Here is an 18,838-nt window from a genome sequence, read left to right on the forward strand (position 1 = left end):
TCTGCAACAATAACCAATTTATGTCAGTTTGCCCAGGACTTTCCTGTTGTGAAATTCAAAGTCTTCTACCCAGAAGCACCACCTTCAGCCCCTAGTGAACCAGGATGATTGGTGACTCTACCTTTTGCTCTTGTCAATTGGTCTGTACCTAGTTGGATTCTCTGCCTGATTGATACCTGGTCACAGTGTGACTTGGGCACTCAGAGCCTGAATTCTTCAGAGGTCAACAAACCTGTTCCATAGAGACTTGTGCCCTCTTCTCCCATCACTTTTCTCTATTCAACAAACTGTTTTTGCATGAGACTTTCAGTGATGTCATTTGGCTTTTTTACTGAATCTATTAGTGATGTTAAATCACTAGCTGCTGGAATACAAAACCCCCCAAATCTCACCAGCTCATCCAGCAAGTTGGCAGACTTTTTCTATAAAGGGCCAACTAGTAAATATTTTAGGTTTGTGGGCCATACATACGTACATACAGAACTCAGTTCTGCCATAGTAGCAAGAAAGTAGCCATAGACAACAATACATCAATGAACAGGCATGGGATAGATTTGTTGACCCTAGCTTATCCTAGTAAGTTTATTTCTTTAGATCTATTGGACAAAGGTTAGGTTGCTCTCCTGGGTGTTTCTCCTCTAAGTAGTGATTCACAGCTTCCCAGGCTGGGTAGAGAATGGGGAACAGAAAGGCTAGAAATGGCCTACATCTCTACCTGTTTATCTATCTATATATCTATTGCTAATATAAGTTATTATATATGTAATCTATATGTAATTTTGCTTTTCTAAATATACATCATGTATATGATACATATGTGTGTGTGCTCATGATTTTAATTAAACTAAAAGCAAAATTTTAAAATTCTGAAACCTAGCCTGTGAATTCGTCTGTTGACCGTGGGGGCCTTTGAACCTTAGGTAGGAAATGCTACCATGAGAAAGTTAGCTCAGACCCTAGGATGTAGGAAGTATTACATAGTTGCTATTTTTGTTACGTCTGTCAGAATAATTCACACAAAGATGTATATGGGGTTTATTTGTTGTTGGTTTTTTTTTAAAGATTTTATTTATTTATTCATGAGAGACAGGAAGAGAGAGGCAGAGACACAGGCAGAGGGAGAAGCAGGCTCCACACAGGGAGCCTGACACAGGCCTCGATCCCAGGTCCCCAGGATCACACCCTGGGCCGAAGGTGGCACCAAACCTCTGAGCCACCCGGGTTGTCCTATTTGTTTATTATGTATTTACTTATTTACTTGGATTATTTATTATATAATGAACACATCTATCCTAGAAAGATTAAAAATAGAGCTGTGTTTCTTCCTACAAAAGAAAATTTAAACTTTCACTTTGTTCCATCACGCAAGGTAGTGACTTTAAGTTATAGAATTATGTATTTTTAAGAAGAGGAGAGGGGTGCCTGGGTATGGCTCAGTTGGTAGAGGAGCATCTGACTCTTGATTTTGGCTGAGGTCATGATCTCGGGGTCATGAGACTGAGCCCCTTCTCAGGCTCTGTGCTAGGTGTGGAGACTCCGTGGGATTCTCTTTCTCCCACTCCTTCTGCCCCTACCCCTATGCTCCCAACTCCTCCAACTTCCGTGCTCATGTGCATGTGTTCTTTCTCTCTCTCTCTCTTTCTGGAAGAAAATTTTAAAAAGAGGGGTAGTTAATCCTAAGTGAGTCCCACAGTTGTTCTGTGGAGAAGAATATGAAGCTGGATGATTTCTGATGTTCTTACTGAATTGGTGGCATGAGACCAGCCTTCTCCTCCCCGGCCCTTGTTCCAGGAAACTCCTGGATACAGAGTTGTTGTTTGAGGAGGGAGAATGGATTACACTAACAGTTTGCAAATTAGAAGCATGCTAATAGAAAATCTCTCCTTCACCAGACAGGCAAGTGGATTTCTAAGATACCCGTTGTTTGTAATTGGTTTTGGACAGATCCAGTGTGTATATAAACAGGAGTCCCTAACTTGTTGACTGCTAGCTGCTCTGAGCCTAAACATTGAAGTTATATGGATATCAGGAATGTGGAAGGGGAGAAGTAGAGGAATGAGGGAATCTGGTTACCTCCCAAAACTAAATAACTAGATCTCAACTGGTTCCCAGTATCTGAAGAAGTGCTTCTTGCCAGCAGTGACCAAGCCAAGGCCTGCTGGGCCTTTAGACATAGTAGGACAAGGGAGGATGAGATCTTGGAGTGGGGAGTAGCCTGCTTTGTCCCTCTTCTTTCATTCCCCAGCACAAGGCAAGTTCAGTTAGAACTTGTGGAACTGAATTGAGTTTAAAAATGGTATTGTTGTCACAACAGCAGCTGTGATGGTGTCATTACGTGTGTTGATATTGACATTTCACACCGGGATCCTACTTTGGAGTGGGGAAGAAGGGTTTTAAAAAGAGAAGAAAAGTTCAAACCAGTAAAATGGACAGAATCCCCCTAAGTCAGCAGTCAGAACATTAAATCACCCTCCCATACATGTGTTTACTTATACTGTTTGTTATATTAGGTGGACATGGGGAAGGAATATTTCTAACAAATAGCTATAGAACAGAGCAAATAAAGTCCGGCTAAGATTTTGCTATTTGGCAAAGGGACCACTGGGTAGTTGGTAGAGAGCCTTCCACCAGAAGCTGGACTGCTTTGGGCATTGTGGCCCAGAGAGCAGAGAGTTCCCAGAGATTGCTGTGGCTTCTGTTGGCTCTGTATAAAAGGAAAGATTAGGTACTTTTTAAAAGGTGTGCCCTAGATTAATTGCTCTTGGCTGCATGAGGACTTTTCAAAAGAGTTGGTAGTTTTAGTGTACCATCTTGATGACATCTCCAGAATATACCCCAAGCAACCAGACCTTTTTGAAAGGATATCATCAGTTTGAAGCCTCTCCAACTCTTATGTGATACTGCTTTGTGGTCTGGAGAAGAGAAAAAAAAAAAGGAAATGAGCATTTTTGCACACTTAGTTTGGTGCCCCAGTAGCCATTATCTCATTTATTCCTTATAAGAAACTCATTTTTATAATATATGAGCTGAGGAACAGAGACAGGTGGTTATTTGCTCAAGGTCATACATTTGGTAAAGGCAGAGCTAAAATAGGTTAAGGGTGTGGGGGGGGGGGGAGATGCCTGTTGTATTCTTTGTAACAAAGCCTGACAATATGGGTATAAATTATCTTATTTATTGTTTGCTTGAGTCATAGAAGACCAACTGTGTGTTGTTTCTTTTCATTCTGTTGTATTAGCAAACATTTTCTTTGTCCAGATTGTCCTCGTGCACAGAAATGTAACATATGCAGCCTGTTTAATTTTGTATTTGTGAATCTGACTTGATTTCCTTTTTGGCAACAGCTACTGTCTAGAGAAAAGAAAAGATTTTTCTTCGTGTCTGTTTGAAGTGACAGAAATATTGGAGCAAGTAATAAAGATGGAAAGCATTAATTACATACTTCTAAGAATTTAAAGGTCAGACAAGCTAAATATGTATGTTTTGCTCACTGGAATGTCTGTTGAAATTGTGCCAGGATACTCTCTGTTCCTACAATAAAAGCACACATTTTAGATAGCCATCAACTTACTTTGGTATCCAAAAATTACACCAGAGTGTTGCTTTAGTTGCTTTATATCTTAAAAGTTTAGGACTCACATTTCTGACATTAATGTGATTTGTTTCATGATCCACCCCCTTTGGCCATGTTTAGTTACTATGTCTCATTTTGATTTCCTCTGTTCTCCCCTCAGCTTATGTTGGAGTCTGTCAGCTGCTGCTATGTACATGTCAGGCTAGTGACTTGTAATGTTTATTAATACAATGTCAGTCTTACTGTTGAAAAAACTGTGATGCTTCTCAGAAGGTTGCAATAGAACGAAGCGTTTGATTTCCAGATCCTGTCTGCGCTGCATGGTGAATACATTCTCAGATGTTATGCAGTTCACTGACCTGACAGTTATGGAACCCCGCCTGGGACCCCATTTCAGCAGGACATATTTGAACAGAAACAGTTTGCAAAACTTTACACACTTAAACTCCTGCCAAGGCAAACTGTTAGGCACTTGAGTTTGTTATAAATACCCAGTGGCAGTGGTTGGAAGTAGCCCACGGTGTGTTTTATATTCTGAACTGAATGTGAATGTCTTTGTGGTTATATAGAGTAGTAAATAATTGAGTTTGATTAGGGAGAGGGACCTCATTATCCCCCACCTGTGCCCAGCTGGAAGGGGAGGGTCGAAATGAAGCCATTAGCTGTCTCTCTTACTGGCATCTCAAAGAGCTCAAATACATCTGTGTCTTATTTTCTTTTCTGGCACAATCAGTCGAGCAAGCTAAGCAGGCATGACCGGATTTGGCAAGTCCCAAGGACTCTGGCAAAGATACACAAGGAGAAGGTGGAGGGCAGTCATTTTGGCTTCTCACTGCCCATTAGTCTAGCGAGTTATGTTTTTGGAAAATGTCTGTTTTGAAAAAGAGTACTTTGTCCAATGTCAAACATCACATACTCACACAATACTCTTTGATCTTTAAAAAAAAAATTTTTGTCAGTGCAAGGGGAAACAAAATGTGGCACTCACACTAGTGTAAACTCTCTTTATGGATAAAGTAATACCCGAAGGACTTGCTTTAAAGCAGGCATGCTGCAGTTATTACAAGGCTTTCTCTTGCTCATATATTTTCATTTTCTACTTTGAAGTGCTAAAGAATGAACATGCATGGAATTGGGACCAGCACAGGCTGGGAACTGTAGGAGTGTGTCTTCATCATTGTTATGACCTGGTCAGGAGTGGAGAATCGAGTCCTGCTTTTGGCAGCCTTTTCCCACAAACTGAGACTGTGGCTCAGGAAACCATGATATTCTCCAAGGGCTTTTAAAAAGGGATCTCATAGTTCATATGGCTAGTGTAAGAGTCGGGGCATTTATAATCAAACTGAGTGTTACAGTGTAAGTTGAACCTTTGCCTGTCCAGTAGTTCCTATCTTGAGGATGTGCTCTCTGAAAGTCTATTCTTACCTTGAGTCCTCAAGGCTCTCTTCTGGGCTGTAGAGAGGTTTAAAACTCAGGCTTTGAGGTCTGGCTGCCCTGGGTGTAACTCCAGGCAGGTGTCATAACCATGCCCAACCTCAATTTCCTCCATTATAAAATGGGACTGATAATAGCACCTACTTTTTCTGGGCGGATGAAATGAACAAGTAAGTGCTCAATAAATGTTGACAACTTACATCTCATTTATCACTTCCTTGTACATAGAAAAGCCATGGTTATTATATTAAGTAAGCATTTATCATATGACAGATGTTATGTTAGCTACTTTGCAAATATTTAGACCTCACAACAATCTTATACTCTAAGGATTATCCCTCTTGTGTAGATGAGGAAGCTGAAAGCTGGAGAGGGAGAGATTATATCATTTATCCCAGGAAGGCAGGGCTGGGACTCCAAAGTAGGCTCTACTCCAGAGCTTGCTATGCTCTGCTGCCTTCTGGTCACCACCAGCTTTTTTAGCATGATACAGAACTGAACGATCGCTTGTTTTAAGACCTCTTCATTAAGAAGCTCTCTGATCCCCTTACCCTTTTCCAGCTTGGTTAAGTGCCTCTGTGTTTGGTAGCACTCAGAGCTCACCTCTGTCTTTGTACTTATCACATAGCACTGCAATTCTTTGCTTCTCTGTCTTCCTTTCCCACTGGACTGTGCTACTTGGTTTAGAGACCATATTGTTGATTTCTGAATTCAAAATTAAGATCTTTAATAGAGTGACTTCAGGTAAATTCCCCAATGCCTCCAGCCTCATAGTCTGTAAAATGAATATATAATAAGCACCTATTTTAGGATTCAATTAATTGACACAGATTTTAAAAGCTTAACGTTGCACATGGCACATAGTTAAGGCTCAGTAGGTAGTGGTTGCTGTTGTCACTGTTGTAATCATTGAATAATAATTGTACTGTGCAGCTCAAAAAGCTCTTCACAAGTCTCATTGAATTTCTCTGCACCACCACCATGATTCTTTACTTCCATCATTCCCATCCAAAGCCAGTAAATTAAGCTGAGGTACAATATACCCACTTCTCTGGCTTATTCCCCCAGAAATGAAAGCTTTGAAAATGGAGCTGAATACTCTTCCATGAGCTTTGGAGGGAGCTTGATGCCTGGGCCAGAGGTTGCTTGCTTACAGTGTCCCTGACTATTGCCACCATGCCCAGCAAATTGTACATTTTAGTGGCCCTGTGTTACCAATTATAAGCAATGGTTGGGATCCATTCCCCCAAATAAGCAATCTGTGCTGAAGGAATAGGAGAGAGGGGGTGAATGGGGCCTCTTCTCTTGGAGTGATGACTTGGGCAAGTGAACTAACATTTTTAAGCTCCTGTTACTGTTTGCCAACCTTAATGCCTGGTGCATGGCATTCATTGTCTGTTTTATCCTCCCTGACAATTAAGTGGCCTCCTCACCTCATGGATGCAGCTGAGGTTATTACCACATGTAAGGCAACATTTTGGTTAGCCGTGGAACCAAAATTTGAACCAAAGGGTATTTAACTCCCAGCTCATGTGTTTTCCTCTCCAATATGTTGCCTTCCAACTTGACTTTTGCTTCCAGCTCTGTCCCTATAAGTAGAATCTAAGCTTTTCAGATAAGGACCTGTGCCCTGTCACCTCTGGTTTAATATTTAGCAGAGAAATGCTCATCGTGTTAGGTTAATGTGAGTATAAAAAGTTCCCTCTGGTAACTGAATGGCTTTGCACTGGGACAGAGCTGAATTCCTCAACTGAGTAATCTCTTTTTAAAATGCCCATACGTTTTTCAGTGGTTACGAGACTTGACAGGACCTAACTTTGAATTGACTGAAGCACTCCTGGCAGCATTTAGCTCCCTGAAGGGGCGCTTCATCCTAGGCCCAGCACAGGCAGCCCAAGGAGCTGTGGAGGGCAGCTGCTTCTGCTCACTGTCCCCCAGTGCCCTGCTGCGGTGGAAAACAAGCTGTCCATGAGGGGAACAGGAGGAGGAGGAGTTTCTGAGCCAGGCCTCAAGGTTTGTCATCCATCTGTCTATCCGTCCACCTGTCTGTCCAAGGGCTAGTCACCCTCAACACAGGTCACAACTCAGAAACTGGAATGTAGGGCCACACAGAAGGGAGGCAGGACTGGCCCCCTACTTACCTGCTCCAACATTTCCCTTGAGATCAATGTCTTTTCAATCACAGACCCAATGCCCAGCATTAAATAAAAGCAGCTCCACAAGATGTATTTCTATAGACTTTTTAGAAAGCCCATAAAAATTTCTGGATATAAAGAAATGAGGCATAAAACCCAGAATGTTTGGAAGTCAGGCTGAAAATTGTGGGAGCAAGTCTCCATATCCATTTATTAAATGGGAGCATAACTTAACACTTACACCTAGAGGTCTTTTGAGAACCACTTAGGTTCTGTGCTCTTGTATTTTCGAAACATTTTGCCCCCCTTAAGTGCTGTAGACTTCGCGTAAGATCCAAAGTTGGTGTTTGTGTGGAAAGAGAGAAGCAAGTGGAGTGGGAGACTGACCTGAGGAAGCCTTCATCGGGTCTGGTTGAGTGTGCAGTGCGCAGGTCACAACCTCTTTCTCCTTTTAACGTGCACAATTTTACCGAAATGGAGCCCCAGAGTGAGATACCGCACACTCGTGAAGGCACATTCTGAGTGCCAGGCGCGCCCCTTCCCTCCACTGTTGTTTTCATTTTCCTCTCATGAACCTTGCTACCCTGGCTGCAGCACGGAGGCTGTAAAGGAAGATGGAGAGCCGAGTTACCTCAGAATGATCACTATCGTTAACATTCACGGGTGGTTCACTTATCATTCCTGACTGCACAGACATGGCAGCCGCTCGGAAGCGTCCGCAGGTGTAGCATGGTGATACATATTACATTGTGCCACAATGGATTTATGTATTCTGTAACAAAAGAAAAGTGTAATGAAAAAATACAGAAGGTAATCCTTTATTCCTCCACCACACAATTTATCAGTAATGCCTGTGGATGATAAGTGCCAGGGATTTCCTCTGCTTGCTTTAACCTTGTCACCCAGGTACATTTTGGTAAAATGACAGAAAAATACAGACTAGGGATTTTCCTCTGTTCAAAAATCTTTTAAAAGGACAACTTTTAATTTATGGAAGTTAGTGCAAATGCAAGGCTTCCTTTTGAGCTTCTAGTCTGCCTTTGCTAAAAAAGATAAACGTATTGGTTTGAAATAATGCTGTCAGCCAGCAGCAGATTAGGAGAGAATGTAAGCAACTTATAAGCAGACTCAGATCTAAAATAGTTTGGGTGGAACCTGGGTGGATGGAAGTTCGTGAGATCTAGCCCAGTACTAGTTTGTGCAGACCCAAGAACTTGTGTTCCTTTTAGGCCCCACTCACCCATCGCCCAACATATTGTCACAGATGGAGCGCATACTGACTTCCGAGGAGAGAGCAGGGGAAGACAAGCCTGAATGCGGATGATTGGCATTTGTTCCAAACATACACTGGCCTAGCGCCAGAGCAAATACCCCCAAGTTTATAAATGCACAAGGCACTTTACATTTCAGTGCTCTTGCCAAAGTATCACTTACTGCATCGCTCCCTAAATATAGTTTTAAAAAAAGAGCTATTTCTTATTTTGCTTTGATCAGTAAAATAAACTTTTAAAGATTGTTCTGGGATGGGGTCCAGCTTCTGAGGTAAAGAATGGCTGGATCTCAGGCATGATTCAGTAACAGAGTGTTCAGTAAAATTAGCTTGACAGTTCTCAGGCCTGCTGTTCAATAGCAAGAACTTGACCAAGTTAAAATGGATGATTGTGCTGGCTAGACCAGCGTCGGCTTTTGCTTTTTAACAAATGGAATGTCAAGGATTAAACAGCAAGCCGTATGGAGAGGAGGGGTGTGAAGATGTCTTTGTATTAGGGAAGCAAATTGGGTCCTTCGTTTTGAGATGGGCCCACAGCCCCTCTGGAAAGCCAGCCACCTGGTTGGGTCCAAACTAGGTTTAAGGCCCCTTCTCAGCCTGACCTACCATTGGGAAGCTTTTCTGTGGCTTAGCTTGGGGCTTGGCTTTTCTTTCAGATTTCTTGTCAATATAAAGTTCTGCCATATTTTTTGGCCATGTGTTCTCCTTTGAGATTCTTATGAGGAAATGGGAATGTGACCAAACTCCTTGTGGTAATTCCCATGTTCCATAGTTGGAAACTTGGGTCCCATTTGTTACATGAACTGCTTGGAATTGGCCTGTTTTGTTCTGGTGCCCGAGCATAGTGAGTAGTATTTGTGATACTTGCTATTGCAATTAACAGTCTTGGTGAAGTTACACCTCAATCAGGGATGGGCTTCTGTTTTTAGGGTACTTGTTCCCTACCAGGTTTTTCCTATCTAAATGAATCACTCCCTCCAAGTTCGACTGGCTAGAAGCTACAAGTAATGTTAGTATTTTGACTTGTAATTATTTATGCTTCATTTCACATTTTATTTGACCTTCTAGGACTAAGTAGATTAAAACATTCTTACTGAAGTATACAGACTATACGTTTAAAATTTGTTTATTTACTTACTTACTTACTAGCCAGTTTGAGCCTTTTTTTCTCTTATTCTAAATTGCTTTGGGCTATAATGTTTTCCTCTCACCTCCTACCCCTGCCACTCCATGATGTTTTCCTCTAGGGATCCATGAACTTTAATGTGATCATAGTATCTGCCTGCAGTGACATCTACTGACACAAGCCAAGTTTATTATCAATCCTTGCTGCAGGATTTGGCTTGGGAGCCAACATGAGTAACCCATGCTACAAGTGACCCACACAGACCAAGTAGATTCAACTTGAGAGAAATTAGAAAAACCTTCCCTAACTCTGACCTTTCTTTAACTTGGAACCATTTATACCAGAATGCTTCTCTCTTTCATTAGAAATTAGTCTGTTTTTAAATAATTGGCACATTGAGGTACACTCAGTAAAATTTTATTAAATACAGTGAAGACCACAGTAACATTCCTCTGATTGAATATTAATGATGATTCAATATTTGTCTTTTCCTGCAGAAATGCTGCTCATGGATTTTCCCTTATTCAAGTGGACAACACAAAGGTCACCATGAAAGAAATCTTGCTTAAGGCAGTGAAGCGAAGAAAAGGATCTCAGAAAATTTCAGGTGAGACTCTGGAAATAGAAGCTCAACTGTTAGTTTAAAATGCTTGGTGGGTGTATACATGTGCGTGTGTGCATGCACACGCATATATATATGTGTGTGTGTGTGTGAGATGGCTGGCTAGATACTGTTTTAGGTATCATTGCTGGAAGGTTTTGTTAGCAGATTTACAGCAAAAAAGTGATTTTTAAAACTGCCCCTGGGCCCAAGGAAGAGATTGGGTCAGTGGCATGTGTGAGAAAAATATGTTCATATTGATTATGGAAGCTCTGTCATTAATAATTTGTGATAAATTAAGGCAAAGCTATTTGAGCTGTTAGTTGGTGTAAAGCTGTCTTGAAAACCAAATCCTAAATTTGAAGGACTGCTTTTAATTTCATGTTTTCACATAATTTTCCATAGGGGAAACTCTCAGTTGCTAGTGTTTGGGGTATGCAATAAAAGAAAAACAATTTTCATTTTTACTAAATGAGGGCAACTGTAAAAAAAAAAATTTTTTTAAGATAATCCACTCGATGTGCACAAATACCTGTTAATCTTTAATTCTTCATTACCCAACTTTGTACAGAAAATAAGCTTATGGTATTAACTATGATATTTAAAGGATATGAGGGAAAAAATATTACCAGTATTGAGAAATAATTATTTTGAGAAATAGCTCTAGGATTTGTCATACCACAGACAACTTTAATATAAATCAACCTCTTTATGACATGTCAAATATCATTGCTTTGTAAATAAATGAGACTTCTTCAACACCTTTGGTTTCATCTTCTAGAGAGGAAAAAAGGCATTACTCAGGTTGAAGAAAATAGTTTTGTGTTCTTTTTAAGGAGAGGCATATAATCTGTTCCAGATTTAATTAGCTATCTTCAGATGAAAGCTGAAGTTTTAATAAAAGTTAGAAGAGATAACACAGTGAAGGACACGGATGAGCTGTCTCAAGGCCATATTCCAGGGGAACGATAAGAGCTGTAAAAAATGGCAGAGGAGAGCAATTGAATGGAGCAGTGAAAATCTGATTCTCATAAAAAAGAGAGAGAGAGAGAGATGCTGGTAGGGGCGGTTGTAGATGAGACCTGCTAGCGTCTGCAAGCAATTTGGATGCTTGCCAGGAGTCATTGTTCACCCTCGGCTGTGGCGGCTCCGTCCAGATGTGCCAACTGCACGTTTCGGCTTTTGCCAGCTGACTGCGCCGTTTGATAACCAGCTCTCTGGATGCCCATCACTGGCCGCAGAGATAGAATTAAATGATGATGATCTTCCCACAAGTTGGGAGAGGAAACAATGCATATAAATCTTGATTTCATCTCAGCATGAGAAGTCTTTATCCATCATCACTCATAATGAACAAGTCGTTAGCTGGGATGAATGGTGTTCTGGTTTTTCCAAACACCTCTTTTGTTCATTTTTTGGGTGACTTTTATCCATTGCATGGGGGTCAAACCTCTTTACATTTAAGGGATGATTGAAGAGGCATAGCCTTTCCTTCCCAGGGGAAAGAAGATTTTGGGGGTTCTAGATGCCAATCTAATAGCATTTAAACAGCTTCAGATATTTAAAGATATTTAATAAGCATTCGTCTTCCGTTAAGATCCTATTTTTTTCCTCTTGTTTTGTCCCTAAATCTCTTACAGAGTAGTGCATTTTGTGACACATTCATTATATTCAAAGATAGCGTTATTCTAGGCTGTCCCAAGAGGAGCAGGAACCAGCTTTTTAAACCTTCTTATTAGAAATTCAGCTGTTGCTTATTTTTTTAGACCATGAAACCTTTGTGAAATTGCTGAGGTGCAGCTGAACCAGTGTCTTTCCCTCTGTCTCCAACTATCTCTTTCCAATTGTGTACCTATTTATCTGTGTCCATCTCCAGCAACCACGTTTATCATACACACGGTTATTTATGTTCACCTCTGTGTACATGTCTCTGCCATTTCCACCAGACTTTGCTGTAACCAAAACACAGTGATCTACATTATTTATTCCTTTTCATACTAGAGAAGTCATTTGAGATTGATGTATTTACATAAATTACTGTCCATTTCTTAATCCAAATACCTCTATAAAACGAGAAGCTCTTTCTGTTGCCTTATTAAGTCGAGTCTTGTGAAACCAAAGGATCTCCAGTTTGGCAAAGATGTTTATTTAAGGTTAGCTTGGTGAAGACAGTGTATTTTGTGGTTTCAAACTTTGTATTGTGGAGTAGGCTTGTTTGGGAGGGTAATTAATGAAAAGAAGAACATCCTCTTGTCATAGATGGAAACACAGTATGTTTACTTAAAAGAAAAAAAGGCTGTTAATGCTCACAATTGGCTGTGAAATACTTGTACACATTATGACATATGAACCTAGTCATGAACTCAAGAACCTGGTGGCAGGAGATACCAGGCTTGAGACATTCATCTTGCCCTTGCTTAGTGTCTGCCACAGTGACCTGCACAGTCTCTGCAAGAAGGGGCCTGCCTTACCCCATGTCCAGGACAGTAGTAGGGCGCTCAGCCCTCTCTTCAAACAGCTTCAGCCTGGTGGAGTACAGAACAGCACTTGTCTCTTTGCTGCTCCTATTAACTGAAGTGAGAGACGAGATCAAACAACACGTGCCATGTGAAGGCGAGAAGTCTCACTGCTAGTTCATTAGGGGTTAGCTGTCCTAGAACCAGCTTTCAGAAATCCTTTTATAGGCTGACAGGGCACTTGTGCTGCTTACCCACAAACCTCTGACTTCTCTCCTCCTTTTTTTTTTTTTTTTTTTTTTTCAGACTGACCATACAACTCTCCATTTCATAATAATCATAAACTGAGAACCTAAATTATTTTATTATGAAACCCAGATGTGGGTTTAATGCCTGCCTTAAGGCTTAAACACTCTGTTGCCCTTCCCTCTGGCACTGTGTTCCCAGTTTTCATTTGTAAAAAAATTGGAAGGTGGCAGATATTTGAGCAAAAGAAGTCATCTTTGTTTAGGTAGGTAGGTTTGTCAATGGAAACCCTTAGGGTTGTAAAATATTTTTGCTTGGTATAGATGGACCATCATGACAGGCTCTTGTAACTGATCTAGAATTTTGACTTGCATTATTTGTAATTATCATTGTCATAACTATTTATGAACACTGCAGGGTTTTTTCTATTAATATTCATGTACTGAACTAATCTTTTCATGGTGTGTTCCAGTCAGTTCTCTGCTAAGGCCCATTTTTTTAAAAGCCCATTTTTAAATATCTTTTTTAAAGTTTCTCTGGAGCTTTTCATTTTATTACTGACCCACTTGACATATGGAAGCTACCTGCATTGGCGGAAAGGCCCCATTGTTTAGAAAATTGTAAATGGAGAATCTGATTTGAGAAGAATTAGCTGGAATCTCTTTACTAATTTTTACAATCGGGTGTGTGTGTTTTTGACATAATGAGTAGCCAGTCGGGTTCTATGATTTAGCTGGTAAAATATACTGACCTGTTGTCTAGTGAGTAAAGCTCTTAGCTCATCAAGTCCTCCTTTTGGCAAGTTCACCCTCACAATCAGCTAGTGATCTTCTGAGCTTCTTAGTATTTTGTTGTTGTTTAAAAATGCTGTCTCCCACCAGCCTTTACCAGCCTCCTGAAGCAGGAACACTTAAGAAATGGAGGTAGATACAATTTCAGTTTTACATTGACACAGAAATATAGTTAACTCTTGGTCTACAAAAGAGAGAAGGCTTTGAAGTGGGATTTTCCAAGCAGGATAGTTTTCTGTGTGGCTCTATTTCAATATCTGTTGTCATTTTGAAATGGAGGTGTTTTTCCTTATCATCTGAAAAGTTGAACCAGAAGCATATTAACTTTTTCTTACCCTTCTTTATTCTTGCCTTTTGATAAACAAATTTTTATTCATCTGAAAATACTTTTGAAAAGTTCTTATGGTATTGTTAATAAACCTTATAGCATTCATTTTTGCTTTTCCCTTATAAAATTTCACCTAGATTTTGAAAGATAAATGTTAGCTTTGTCAAGAGGGCTCTCTCTTAACGTCTCTGTTTAGAGTCACAGGCCACCTTATTGCTTGCTGATGTACTGTATTTTCACAAGACACCTAGAGTATCATTAGTGACATTGTCTAGAACACCTCCACATTATTCCTTAAAACAGTGCTAGGTGCAGAGAAGGTGAGCAAAGAGCTACCACAGGGTGTAGGGTTCTGTTCAGAAAAAGGGCTAATGATGATATCATTGGATTCTAAAGTTTTATATTAAAGATTCATGTAAAATGTAAATTTTGATCCATAATGTATTTGTATGTTCACTTCTCATGTGTTCTCATGTTGTCAGACCTATGCTTGGGTGCAGGGAGACAGTGGGAGGCAGATTTACAAGGCCCTTGCTCAGGAGGAACTTATATTCTAGAAGGAAGGTAAATATGAGGGGCTGAGAGAAAAGAAGATACAACATATAGGATGGTCAGGGAACTCCTCCCCAAGAAATTGACACTTAAATTGTGACCTTCACATTTAAGCTGTGAAGAATTGGCGGGGGGTGGGGGGGTCAGGAGGGCAGTGTCATTCAAAGTAGTGGCTATTAAAGGTTTACTATATTTTTTTAAATTTTTTTAAATTTTTATTTACTTATGATAGTCACACACACACAGAGAGAGAGAGGCAGAGACACAGGCAGAGGGAGAAGCAGGCTCCATGCACCGGGAGCCCGATGTGGGATTTGATCCCGGGTCTCCAGGATCGCGCCCTGGGCCAAAGGCAGGCGCTAAACCGCTGTGCCACCCAGGGATCCCCCGGTTTACTATATTTTAATATAAAAGAACATTTCAGATTACTGTGTAGTTAATTTACTTAACTTCCTCCCCCCATCCCACCCTCTCAGTTTTACCTCCAGAATATATCAGATCTCAGATCCTCTCAGTTTTACCTCCAGAATATATCCTGAATTTACTCAATCTTTTCCATCTCGACTGGATGAGTCCAGATCGCCATGACCTCACCCAGACTGTTGAAATAGTGGTTTTTCTGGTTTTCCTGCCTCTACTATTGTTCTCCTCCATTCTGATGTCTACATAGCAGCCAGAGAGATCTTCTTTTTTTTTTTTTTTTTTTTTTTAAAGATTTTATTTATTTATCCATGAGAGAGAGAGAGGGGCAGAGAGAGAAGCAGGCTCCTTGCAGGGAACCCGATGTGGGACTCGATCCCGGGTCTCCAGGACCATGCCCTGGGCTGAAGGCAGCGCTAAACCGCTGAGCCACCCGGGCTGCCCCAGAGATCTTCTAAAGTATAAATCAGATCATATCTGCTCTATACCCTCAGTGACTTTCAGAATAAAATTCAAACTTCTAACTACTGTGAAATACTCTGAGGCTCAAAGAGGGGAAGGGACGTACAGAGAATATGAACACAAAGAAAGAAAAGAATTGGAAAGAAGTGCAGAACTGATCATTGCAATATGGCAGAGAAATATAGACAGACTAGGTGGAGAACCTGGGAAGTCAGTGTGGGGATTTGGAGCCTATAACCTAACATGGAGCTGCTGTACTTAGTAGTTGGCAGCAGCAGGGCCAATCTCTGACACACTCTCTGCAACAACTCACTTGTAGGCCTTACTTTCATGCCAGATAGACCTAGAAAGTAGCATACTAATTAATTAATTATCGGTAATGTTTTAAAGGGGATTTGTGTGTCAGGCGAGGAGTTGGTCTTTCCCCAAGATGTGGTTCCAGTGGGGAAAGAGCTGATTTATTGAGTGCCTTTGTGTGCTTATACATATTACCTCATTTAATCTGCTGACACCCCTAGGAAGTAGTTTTTTTTTTTTTGCCTGTCTTACAGACAAGACTTTAGAAAGGTTTGGGGGGCAGCTGGGGTGGCCCAGTGGTTTAAGTGCCACCTTCGGCCCAGGGCGTGATCCTGGAAACGCAGGATCGAGTCCCACATCAGGCTCCCTGCATGGAGCCTGCTTCTCCTTCTGCCTGTGTCTCTAACTTTCTCTCTCCCTGTGTCTCTCATGAATAAATAAATAAAATCTTTAAAAAAAGAAAAGAAAAGAAAGGTTTGGGCGTGGTGCACGTTAGAATTAAGGAACCGTTAAGAACTATATGTATAATCATACACTTACCTCTCTGAGCCTCCCTTTCCTCAGCTCTAAAAGAACTTAAAGTTACCCAAATTTCCACAGTAAGTAAATGGCAGAATTGGAGCACAGGCTTTTTTGACCTCAAAGCCCATACTCTTTTTATTGTACCATGTTGCTTATTAGAACCCTAATGGGAGAACAAATTTAAAATTCTGTAAACAGAAATGTTCATTGATTCTAAGATCTAAATGCACTAGGGAAGTGCAGCATTTAAAGGAACCCTGTGGTGAATCTAGATATAAAGCCAGGAATTCTTTTTGTAATTGCACAGTTTGTCTGTATTGGTGTCAGTTTTAATGTTTTATGTCTAGCTTTCTTAAAGCAACATACACCTGTCCTGAACTGCCCTGTGGAGAAGAGAAGCCCATATGTTTTAGAGGGAGCAAGGTTTCTAACACTCTTCTAACCTGAAATGTTCTCCAAAGGCTAAAATAAGCTAAAGAATCTTCTAGCTATAGAGTTGAAGAGTCTTATTTCTTGTATAATTGTAATGATAGAAAATCCAGTAACCTTTCTTTTATGAAAGTAATTTGTGAGTCAGAGACAGACATGTGGTTTCCTTATGCCATAGCAGGTAATCCTTCAAAAGAAGAAAAAGAAGGTGAAGAAGAAGAGGTAAATAAGACCGTTTAAATGTTCTTAGTCGAAAAGGCAGTAATTTCTGTGGGAAGCTGATCCTTCTCATGAAAGAACAAATAATCATGCTGATGCCACTTATGCATGGGCAGCGGGCAGGGGGTAAGAAATAAAGACCTGATACTTGATATCCACTGACCCAGTGGGAAAATGATAGAGAAAATTAGAGCAGCTAAAGTGCTTAAATGTATAACTCAGAAATGCCCCAGGCAAGAAACTCCAAGTTAAATATTCCTCCTTTCGTCTTCTCTCTGCCTCTTTATCTTGTTGTTTCTTCCCACCTGAGCCTCCCCCTGTCTGAAGTGCTCTGAGGCTCCTGATGGATCTTCTTGAGAATAGAGCAGAGCATGTTAAAGATGGCATTGCAGTCAACTATTTTATCTAGGAAGCCTGGAAATTTAGAGAATTTATGTCAGGCAAAAATCTTTGGGAACCACTTTAGAGACCCAATTATTTTAGAAAGGTGTGTGAGCTCTTGCAACCGCCATATCAGAAAAACCTGATATATATCATTCGCCAAAACTACATTTGACCAGCGTTTACTCTTCCTACCAGTCGCTAATCTTTCAGAAGTTCCTTTTCCATCACAAAATCTATTCTTTCACTCCATCTGGGACAGTCACCAACGTGGATTAGATTAAAGCAGAAGCCGAACAAAAGAAAGAGAAAAGACCTATTCACCTGACAGACTCTGTGGTGCTGCAGGAGGCACATACATTATGGAGTCAGAGGAAGGACCTTCTCTGGGCCACTAGGGACTAGTTCACTAATTTATTAAAGCTTTTTAGAAGAAAACTACATTCAGTGTACATACTAACTGTAAGCTGTACCCTGATTTTAGAAATGTTAAGAAGGAGGAAAAAATGCATCTTGGAATTCAGAACTGCAGTATCAGAATGTGCAGTCCTGTACTTACCTCCATGCTTTCCTCAGCTGTGACGTGGAGAGGTTGAGGGAGGAGTCACCCAAGGCACTGTGTGAAGGGGCAAGTGTGCTCTCAAGCTCTGAGTCTGGCTCTGACAGACCCTGTTGACCTCAGCGGTCACTGTCCATTGCTGCCTGCTCTGGGCCAGCACTGTGCTAGAATCAGGTGGAAACCCAGTGAGAAAACAGATTCAGAAAAGGGGCAGTAAAATATGGCAAATTCACAAGGAGAAGTACATAAGCTACTAAAGCAGCATAAATAAGGAAGTACTTAAACTACTGGGAGAGGCAGGGGACTGAGAAAAAATGCTCTGGAGTAAAGATTTGATGATTTTTTGAAGATTAAATAGAATTTTGCCAGATGGGTGAGAGGAAGGACAGTCCAGGCAGAGACGTTTTGAGATGTAGTGGCAAAACATGGACATCCCAAATTTCCAGAGCAAGAACAGGGCAAAGGATACACTGCAGAAGCTAGGCAGTGTCCAGATCTGACCAGGCCAGACCTGATAATATACTCAAAACTAGAAAAGCTATATTTGTTTACTGGGGGCTCACTTTGCAGCAGATACTTTGTTGGCATCAGGGATTTTGTTGAAGCCAGGAAATGGTCCTTACCCTCCTGGAGCTTAGTGTTTAGTTGGGGAGACAAATAGGCAATTACAATGCCGTGCATGTGATCAGTGGAAATAAGTGTAAGGCCTGGGTACACACATCACACATGGTGGGAGGGGAGCCCTAGTCCAGTCTTAGGGGGTCAGGGAGAACTATCCTGAGCAAATTTTCCAGGTGAGACCTGAAGATGGTAGAAACTGACCAGATGAAGAAGGCTGGGAAACAGGATTCAGGCTGAAGGAGTGAAGTGAGAGAGCTTGATGCCTTCTGGAAACCCATGTAGTTCCATATAATAAGCAGAAGAGTAATAGTTAACAGGGTGGAGCATGATGAGCCTGAAGTAGTCATTTGTGACCAGGTCATGTTTGTAAACCATGTTGAATTTGAGCTTTATTCTGGTGGCAGAGGGGGAACCA

At 41.0% G+C, this 18,838-nt stretch overlaps 1 protein-coding gene across 10 annotated transcripts in view; it reads left to right on the forward strand.

Moving 5' to 3' along the window:
- MAPKAP1 (MAPK associated protein 1) overlaps positions 1-18,838 on the forward strand; it is a 255,479-nt gene that overhangs the window by 146,117 nt on the left and 90,524 nt on the right. For all 10 annotated transcript variants that reach the window (XM_026009306.2, XM_072748606.1, XM_026009309.2 and 7 more), the window contains one exon: positions 10,037-10,146. In XM_026009306.2, the coding sequence (XP_025865091.1) occupies positions 10,037-10,146 (110 nt within the window). The remainder of the gene's footprint in view (positions 1-10,036; positions 10,147-18,838) is intronic.

Source organism: Vulpes vulpes, chromosome 2, assembly GCF_048418805.1.
Source record: "Vulpes vulpes isolate BD-2025 chromosome 2, VulVul3, whole genome shotgun sequence".
Taxonomy (NCBI): Eukaryota; Metazoa; Chordata; class Mammalia; order Carnivora; family Canidae; genus Vulpes; species Vulpes vulpes.